Source organism: Equus przewalskii, chromosome 14, assembly GCF_037783145.1.
Source record: "Equus przewalskii isolate Varuska chromosome 14, EquPr2, whole genome shotgun sequence".
Lineage (NCBI taxonomy): Eukaryota > Metazoa > Chordata > Mammalia > Perissodactyla > Equidae > Equus > Equus przewalskii.
In genome coordinates this window covers 7,462,929-7,472,350 of record NC_091844.1, presented here as the reverse complement: position 1 = coordinate 7,472,350, position 9,422 = coordinate 7,462,929, and the positions used below count along the sequence as shown (strand labels likewise).

The 9,422-nt window shown below is 43.6% G+C and overlaps 1 protein-coding gene across 13 annotated transcripts in view; it reads left to right on the top strand.

Moving 5' to 3' along the window:
- The first annotated feature begins 1,804 nt into the window (after nt 1–1,804).
- IL1RL2 (interleukin 1 receptor like 2) overlaps nt 1,805–9,422 on the top strand; it is a 50,634-nt gene continuing 43,016 nt past the window's right edge. For 4 of the 13 annotated variants that reach the window (XR_011526317.1, XR_011526316.1, XR_011526315.1 and 1 more), the window contains exons 1-4: nt 1,930–2,641; nt 3,480–3,549; nt 4,391–4,625; nt 6,816–7,011. Coding sequence is in view for 5 of the 13 variants with exons in the window: in XM_008538457.2 (XP_008536679.2) it covers nt 3,492–3,549; nt 4,391–4,625; nt 6,816–7,011 (489 nt within the window). In the remaining 8 variants the exon portion in view is untranslated. Of the gene's footprint in view, nt 2,642–2,833; nt 3,247–3,479; nt 3,550–4,390; nt 4,626–6,815; nt 7,012–9,422 lie in introns of those variants that run through there. The other 9 variants (XR_011526313.1, XR_011526320.1, XM_070573397.1 and 6 more) reach the window with 3 other exon arrangements.

Below are 9,422 nucleotides of genomic sequence, written 5' to 3'. Positions count from 1 at the left end.
TGACTAGTGATTAGGGAAATATGAAATAAAATCACAAGATAACTCTTACATCTTTGGACTCCCCAAACCAGCAAAGTGTAAAAGTCTGACGTTACCAAACATTAGCAAGAACGTGAAGTGATGAAACTCGTATCTGCTAAAGGATACTAATGGAGAGAAAATTGGGGACTTTCTAAGACAGTCGAAGATGCACCTACCCAGTGATCCTGCGATTTCACTCGTGAGACAACTTCTCAAAACCACACAAGAGGACATCACAAAAATCTTCACCACGGCAGTATTTTTAAGAGCAAAATATAAATTTGAAACAACCTAAATGTCCAAAGGAGATGGATACATAAATTAAAGTATATTCATACAATGGAATGCTGTACAGTAGTGGCCTTGAATGAACTAGAGCTACTCAAAATATGTGAATCTCACAAATATAACATTAAGTGAAAAACAGCAAGTTACATAAGTATACACTGTAGTATTTTTATATAAAGACTAAAAAGTCCTATACAAGAATACTTTATATTGCTTAAGGAATACACACACACACACACACACACATCAGAATGATAAGCACTGAGATTAGGACAGTGACTTTGGGGGGTGGAAAAGATGCATACAGGAAACTAGGTAATTATTATTTCTGAGGCTGGGTCTTGCTTATATGATTTATGACTTGTTTTGAATTATTTAGCTGTTAACTATTACATGATGCACGTTTCAAAAGAAAATTTAAAAAGTGAAAATCAGATAGGAAAAATAAAGTGATTGAATTCAGGAAATTTCAGTCTAAACGCTATCCAGTTTCCCCGATTTTTCAAGGTAATCGAGACCCTGCAGCAAAGGGTTTGGTTTTCTGTTGTTTTTAATTGCAAACTTTACAATCCCCAAATTAGTTCTCTCTTCAAAGCCAGTGGTTTATTCTCCATGTTTCAGGAAACACATCTGGCCTGGAAAGTCTCTGGAAGTGTAAGTTTCAGGTCCGTAGCCAATGAGCACAGTGAAGGTCAGAGGGGTCCAGCAAGACCGGGGCGCTGTTGCCGCGGGGCTGGGATGGCCTGGCTTCACTGAGAAAGCTTTGGGGCAACTATACCGACTAGACTGGGCATGCATGCCAATCCTCAAACTATGAAAAACGTGATAGGACACAAATTCCTCTGTTTGTAAGGTAGAAAGTGAAAAAGACAACAAAAATAAAAAGATTTAGAGATAACTTTCAACAGTGCTTGTAATAATAGTTCTGCAAGTGAGTCACTTGATATTTTTTATAGTAAGACCTTTCCGCTGTTTTGGGTGGGGGCATAAACCTTGCAAAATGCATGTGTACAGAGAACCTCACCGAACGCTGATGTCAGGGGGAAGTAATGAAGATCTCCTCTGATAGCTTAGCAGAGGAGTCCTAAAGCGTGAGCACCTGAGGGAGCCTCGGATCCTTTAAAAAGATCTGTGAAATCAAAGCTATTTTCATAATGATATTAAGACCTTATTTGTCTTTTTGCTTCTCCTTATCTCCCCAATGTGTAGTGGGCTTTTGCAGAGGCTAACTGACGTGTTACATCATAGGAGAGTAGATGCAGACGTGCATGTGAGCGCCCAGCTGTCTCCTATTTAGTCAGACGGTAAAGACGTTGTGTCCAGACACGGAGTGTGGGTCTGTAGTAAGGGTATGTAGAACAACACCACTGTTCTCAATAAGTCTGTTTGTTTTGGAAAGTGTAGTTATTTTTCATAATATGTATGATATTTAATGGAATGAATTTATTGTAAACTCACTATCTAAAATAAATAAGAAAACCAATGTTTAAAACACTCCCCATTTTAATTTCAATACACGTAGTAAACATTGACAGACAACTCACAGAAACAAAAGCACTTTGGAATCCTCACTAATCTCCAAGAGTGTAGAAATTTGCACCCCGCTGCCCTCCAACCTCTCTCTTTAGCAAGCTTGGCTGGTGAGGCACGCACTGCGTTCTTCTCCCTGCTCATATGGCGGCTTCCGACTCGCCGTCTCTAATCCAAAACGACTGCCAGCAACAGCTCTGCCGGGAGTCTGTAGAATGGAGATTTCACTTTATATTTTTCTGAGTCTCAGTGCTCTGAGGGATCTCTCTGGGGTGTTTCCTGATGGCTCGAGCGACAGGTCCTTGTTGATAAGCTGTTTGGAAGTTGCAGACAAGAGCAGGGCTCCTTCTGGGGTGTTTGAGGATCGCCACGGGACTTCTGCTTTACAAGCTTGACTCAGGCAGACGAATGGTATTTCTTAGAAGCCATTTGGGAAGCTTCCACGGTCGGAGCGCCTTCCACCTTTGGGGCGTTCTACACAGGCCAGCGCCGGGCCGTAGTAACTGCTCGCGTGGGGTTTGGAAAGGAACGAATAATTCATTTACAGGGACAATTCGGAATGGATTTAAGCAGATTTTCCTGGTGATGAAAGACTCGTTAGCTTCCAGAAAATCAGGCCCAAAGCCTTCGTACCCACTTCCTAGTGTGAAGCCGCATTCCTGCCTACACTCCCACTGGGGAGGTAGGCGCGCCCCGCCCACGGCGGCGAGGAACGACCTGGAATGGAGATGCCCTGACACTCAGACCTGCTGTCAGCTTTTCCGCGCTCCGCAGGACCCCGCGCTCCGAGCCCGCCAGCCAGGTAGACGGGCCGGGAGGCTGCGGCTGAGCCAGGGGCCGGTGGCGCACTGGCGGAGGAAGGGTGTGGAGGGAGAGAGGGGGCAAAAATGTGCGCGACCGGGAGGCCAGAGATCGGGACTCCCAGGTGGCTCCGAACAGGCTGTGCGACCCTAGGGGAGCGGACTCCGTTTCTGGACGCTCAATGTTCCGCCCCCTTTTCCTGCCCGCCTTTGCCTGGGAGGCCTGAACTGGCTTCTCCCCAGGGAGCCGGTGTTCAGGGTTTCGGTTTAGACCGCCCGGCCCAGGTGGATCCGGAGGCCAAGGACGCGCAGGGCAGGCCAGCGCGACGCACCGGTGGGGACCCGGGACGCCACGGCGGGGACCTGGTGGCGCGGGCTGAGTTGGAGGGCGCGGGGCTTGGAATGGGCCCTGACCCTCGCATCGGGCTCAGGAAGCCGACCATTCCTCGCTGCTAGATGGCAGAAGGGGATGTCACCGCGTCCCCAAGAAGAGGCGAAGGTGCATCCTGCAGGAGGGGACCTCGGTCCTGTAGTCACCCTACCTAGACTTCCCCCACCGCGCCTCCCCACCTCTCCCACGCATCCCTCTCCACCCCGGATTGTGGAGGTAGGGCGCTGAGAGTAAGAGGCGGGGTGGGGAGGGAGCAGTCGTTAGGTGCACGTCAGGATAAATGTGGGGCCAAAGTTGGAGGGCTCCTCCTGAAGAAGGGATGGTCAGCGGCCTAGGCTGGGATCTCTGAGATTCAGAGGTCGCAGAAGCCGGCGCCTTGAGCCTGGGAGACGGCGGCCTCCGCCCGGCGCTGCGCCTTCCCCTCCCACCCTGTTCTTTCCTCCTCCTAGCCCAACGTGGGGATGCTGCTCTTGCTGCTCTGCGGCATGTCCATCGCTCTTCCACCTTTTATCAGAGCAGGTACGTTCGTTTTGTCCTCGAGTCTCAGAGGCCGTCCTCCCCACGTGCCTCTCTGCGCCTCTGTGTGAGGTCCCCGTGCCGACCTCCTGCGGGATCGCATGAGACCCCGAGCCTTGCTGATGGCACTTTCCCCAGGGGGGCAGGCAGAAATCCGCGGAATGGGGAAACAGCAAGTTTCAGTTCCAGGTATCTGATGCCCAGCCCCAAACGTCCTCCTGAGCTTTGAGGCCACTTTGAAAGGGAGAGGAGTCAGGCAAATTTGCGAGAAATGCTTGAGTTAAAATAGTCAAATGGATAGAGTACTATTTTATATGACAGGGGGTCATTTTATGACCCATGGTAAAAGCAAAGAAACCATCAACAGAACAAATTTCTTCCAGGAAAAGGTGAGCACTCTGGTAGATGCGGACTTTAAAGTGAGCGGGTTTTTAGCAATCCTTTTCGGGATGAGATACTTAGACCTTTCATTCAAGAGGGAGTGACATAACTGGGTGGCAGAACAGAAAGAAAACAGGCCAAGGAGGGCTGAGAATAGGAGCGTTTGCTCTGAAGGAGGAGGATGAAAGAACTAAGGGTCTTAGAATAGAAGGCAGGGAGGGAGATCATTTCAAACAGGGACGGTGACTTGTGAAGGGGACTGAGTTCTGTCCCATGGACACATTTGAAGGGACTTCCAGTTATGCTTTCAAATCCGCAGGCTGTTTTTAGGAAACTCCCACACTGAGAAAACTCTCAAATAAAATGTCAAATTGGCTAGGAAATTAAAGAGGAGTTTGTTAAAACTAATAACGAATAATGCTAGAGTTCTCTTACACAATGATTTTCCCCCTTCTTTCCCTAGATGCATGCAGGAACATCAGTATGCTACACGAGACGCCTTCGGCAGGCCAGCCTTTTGCTTTTAACTGTACATACCCTCCACTAACATTCAGGAATGTGTATGTAACATGGTACAAACATCCTAGTAAGATCCCAATATCCAAAAACATACAGTCTAGGATTCACCAGGACCAAAACTGGATTTTGTTTCTCCCCCTGACGTGGGAGGACTCTGGGATCTACCAGTGTGTTATCAAGTAAGTTCCCCATTTAAAATGGAACTAACTTTCTTTCTCTCATGTATATATACATATATGATATATTATAATTATATGTATACTTCTTTTAGGAAAATTCTTAGTAAATATTTAATAAATGTAGAGGACTCAATGAGAAGAATAAAATATAGTTTTACATTGTTACAAGACAGTTTCCAATGAACACATTTGAAAACAGAACAGATCTGGCAGTCAGTTGTTGGAACATGAAATGCATCTTTTCTCATTAAAATGGTGCCAGAAACCAGGCCAGCTTACAAAACCTATTTCTCCCGATATTATTGCTGCCTTCTTTCTTGGAATGCCGGAAGGTTTTGTGACAGGTGGCACATCCAGAAAAGAACAAGCCTCCTTCCAGCACCTTTTCGTAAGGAACCTGCTATAGGAATTTAAGAGTGATTAGGAATCAATTATGTTCCAGACGCCTTGCTAAGTCCTATGCCAGGAAGTAATGGAAATGAGTGACACAGGTCTGCTGGGAGACCATTGAGCCGGGTGGGGACTGCGGTGAACCAGAAAGCGTATGCCCCACCAAAGGCAGCAGTCTATTCAGTTCAAGTCCATTTTGCCAGTTTTTCAAGCGAACCTGGAAACTAGAATGTGTGTGTGTGTGTGTGTGTGTGTGCAACTTTTCAATAAGCTTTATGTGTATGGCTTAAATAAAACACATCTGTAGACCAAATTTTGCTTCAGGGACCCAATTTTGTTACCTACCCTCCATTACTAACATGTACGACCTTAAGCAAATTATTTGAGCCTTGGTTTTCTTATCTGGTTGGGTTGGCGCTGAGATCCTGTGTGAAGCGCGTACTCCAGAACTGTAGTTGCCTTCTCCCTCTCTCGTGTTGTTTCCGTGGTATTTGCCTGCCCCTTTCTGTTTCCCAGAATGGCCTGTGGCAGATTCCTCGTTTCCGTCTGTCAGATTGACTTGAGGTACAAAATTACTTAGTGGCTCCCAAGTGGAAGTGGCCGTTAGCCTTGTTGGCCTGGCCCTTTCCACAAAGTCGCTCACTATGTAGATGAAGCTACGGATGTTGGTGGATGTCTGCTGTCCTGTTTACTCTGGGTTATGAGTTAACTAGAGTTGGAGATCATATGTCACACAAATTCATTTGGATGTCTAGGCTGGATGTAAAATATTTCACTCTGCAAACTGTGAAATGGGGGAAAATAATCTTTCTTAGAAAGTAGGCATAGATTGTCATGGAAGAAAGTAAACATGAATTCTCACAAATCTTTAATATACAGATATGATACATATTTAGTAAACAGTATATTTTTACTTTGAAATTTCAAATACACGTGAAATTTGCAAGAATAGTATAAAGAACTCCCATCTACCCTTTATCTAGATTCCCCGCCATTTAACATTTTGCCACATTTACCTTGTCATTCTCTCTCCCTCTCTCTCCATATGTATATTACACACTTCTTTTCCTAAACCGTTTTTTCCAAATGATTTGATTGTTTGCGTCATGTCCCTGTTTACCTCTTAGTATTTCAGCGTGCGTTTCCTGTCAGCAAGAACGTTCTCTTACATAATCACAGAATAGTTATCACATTCAGGAAATTTAACTGTCATACAATACTTTTATCTAATCCCCCATCCATAGTATAATTTTATCAATTGTCTCAATGATGACCTTTATAGATTTTTTTTTCCTTTCCAGTAGAGGATTCAATCCGAGATCATGCATTGCATCTGGTTGTCACGCATTTTTAATCTCTTTTCATCTGGAACAATTCCTGAGTCTGTTTTTTCATGACATAGACATTTTCAAGGAGCACAGGAAATATTTTATATTCTATCCCTTAATTTGGGTTTGCCAGATATTTCTTCATGAGTAGATTCAGGTGCACCTTCTTGGCTGGAATACAACGTAAGCGGTGTGTGGCTCTTCAGATGACACCCTCAGAGGCACACGGTGCCCATTTGACCCTCATTGGTGATGTTCATTTTGATCACCTGGTTAAGGTGTTGTCCAGCGTTTCTACTATGTAAATACTTTTGTTCCTTTTGTAGCGAATGGTTTGTGAGATGCGTATTGTCGTGTTTGAGGCAGAGGGTTTGCATAGTACCTTAAAAATGCTTTGGAGATATTTGAAGATGAACGGGATCACTTGATTTTGTGATTGTTTATGAGGTTTCAATCTACTGTTTTCTTACAGTGATACCAACACCTGTCACAGCATACATGTAAACCTAACTGTGTTTAAAAAGTATTGGTGCAGTGCTTCCAGGAACAGTCAGCCGAATTTACTGGACGAGTACAAGCAAATATTACATGCTGGGAACGATGACAGTCTTACATGTCATCTGAACTTCCCGAGGAGTTGTGTTTTGGATTCAATAAAGTGGTATAAGGTAAAAAAATAATTTTCCTATTGATATTTTTCCTCCTCTTCTTTAAAACTCACTTTTTAAAATTTTATTTTATCTTTTTAAAGATATAATTTTTTTCCTTTTTCTCCCTAAAGCCCCCCGGTACATAGTTGTATATTCTTCGTTGTGGGTCCTTCTAGTTGTGGCCTGTGGGACGCTGCCTCAGCGGGGTTTGATGAGCAGTGCCATGTCCGTGCTCAGGATTCGAACCAACGAAACACTGGGCCGCCTGCAGTGGAGCGCATGAACTTAACCACTCGGCCAGGGGGCCAGTCCCAAACTCACTTTTTTTTTAAAAAAGGTTTGAGTTGTATCTTTTAAGGCATAACTGGCAGAGATTTGTGTGCTTAAGATGGATTTGTTAGCTAATTGCTGCTGGTAATTTTACCTTGCTAATTACTTATTTTTAATTTGATTATAGCTTTGTAATATTTTCTTATTTGTATCTGCCACCTTCCCCCAACAATCCTTGTTTTTCAGCCTGTCCGTGGTTATTGCTTTTTTCTAACAGATTAGTTAATTAGTTTGTTTGTTCGAATGGGTACTACAGGCACATGACTCATTAGTCACGAAGTTTGAGAAGTCACCTCCTAGAAGGTCTCCTTTCCACTCCTCATCGTCTTTGCCCCGGGCCCATCACACCTTCCCTGACGTGTGGCTGCCAGTGTTTGTTCCTTGCGTCCTTTGCCTTATCCTTGCATAATGCTATACAAGCAAATAAAACTATGTATCTTAGCCCATCCTTTTTTATGCAAACAGGACACCTGTACTCATCTTTCTGCACCTTCTGTTTTCACCCTCAAACATTCTCTTTTCTTGACGGGACTGGCAGATGATAATGTATAAGACACGGTTCTGGGCATTCAGGAGCACAGGCTAGTTATTTAAGACTGGAATTAGTTTCCCCCTAACACTGCTTGTTAGCACTTGCCAGTACAAGCGTCTGGGTCATGAGTTTCCTTGGTGGGAAGGTTTTCATTTACTGATTCAATTTCTTTGATGGTGATAGGATTATACAAATTTCTTCTAGAATGAGTTTTGGTAAGATTTTGTTTTCTAGGAAATTGCCCATTTCAGTAAACATTTCAAATACTCCAGCATGAAAGTATTTATCATCTCTTCTCTTTTAATGTCTGCTTCTGCAGTAAATTTCATCTTTTAATTCCTATTACAACGCATTTGTTCTCTCTCTCTCTCTCTCTCTCTTAGACACACACACACACACACACACACACACATACTCTTACTTGATTGGCCTCATAAGAGCTTAGTCAGTTCTATTACTCCTTTCAAAGAATCAGTTTTTGGCTTTGTTGATCCTCTCTGGTATATGTTTCACATTCATTTAGTTGTTTCCATTTTTCTTTCTTACAAGGAATGTGGCAATGAGTGTGCTTACCCCTGTCTTTTAAAGTACATTTGCCAGTGTGTGAGTTGTTTCAGGGTACATGATGGCTAGCCTTAGAATTGTTGGATTATAGAGTATGCATATGAATAAAGTTTTCAGCTTTATTGATGTTGCCAAATTGCTCTGCAAAATATTATATCAGTTTATGCTCTTGCCAGCAATATTCTGGATTCCCTAAAACCTTGTGTAGGACTTTGTATTGTAAGACTTAAAATTCTTTTATATCACTTTGATGGGTATAAAATGTTACTTTATTGTTGTTTTAGTTTGCTTTTCCTTAATTATTGGTGAGATTGACCAATTTTTCATACGTTTATTGGCCATTTCTGAATTCTCTTCTGAACTGCTTACTCATATCTTTTGCCATACTTCTTTTTTCATTTTTCTTACCATTTTCTTACTGACTTGTAGGAGATTTTATATATCATATATCCTGGGTACCAATGTTTGAAATGCATTACAATTTTTTTCATTGAAGTATAGCACATATGTAAAAAATGCATAAATCATAAGTGGACGAGCTTGATGGATTATCAGAAAGTGAACACACCATTTAATTGCCTCTTCCACCAAAGACAAGAACTAAGAAATTGGGGCCGGCCCCTTGGCTGGGTGGTTGGGTTGGCGCACTCCGCTTCGGTGGCCCAGGGTTTCGTGGCTCGGATCCTGGGCACAGACACGGCACCGCTCATCAGGCCATGTTAAGGCAGCAGCCCACATGCCACAACTAGAAGGACCCACAACTAAAAGTGCACAGCTATGAACCGGGGGGCTTTGGGGAGAAAGAGGAAAAATAAAATCTTTTAAAAAAAAAAAAAAGAACTAAGACATCACCAACATCTCAGAAGGCCCACTTTTGCCATCCTCCAAAACTGTGCCTCTGTAATCGCCAGGATAACCACTCTCCTGACTTACAATATCATAGATAGTTTTGCCAGTTCATGAGCTTTATTGAAATTGAATCAATTTGTGTGTAGTATTTTGT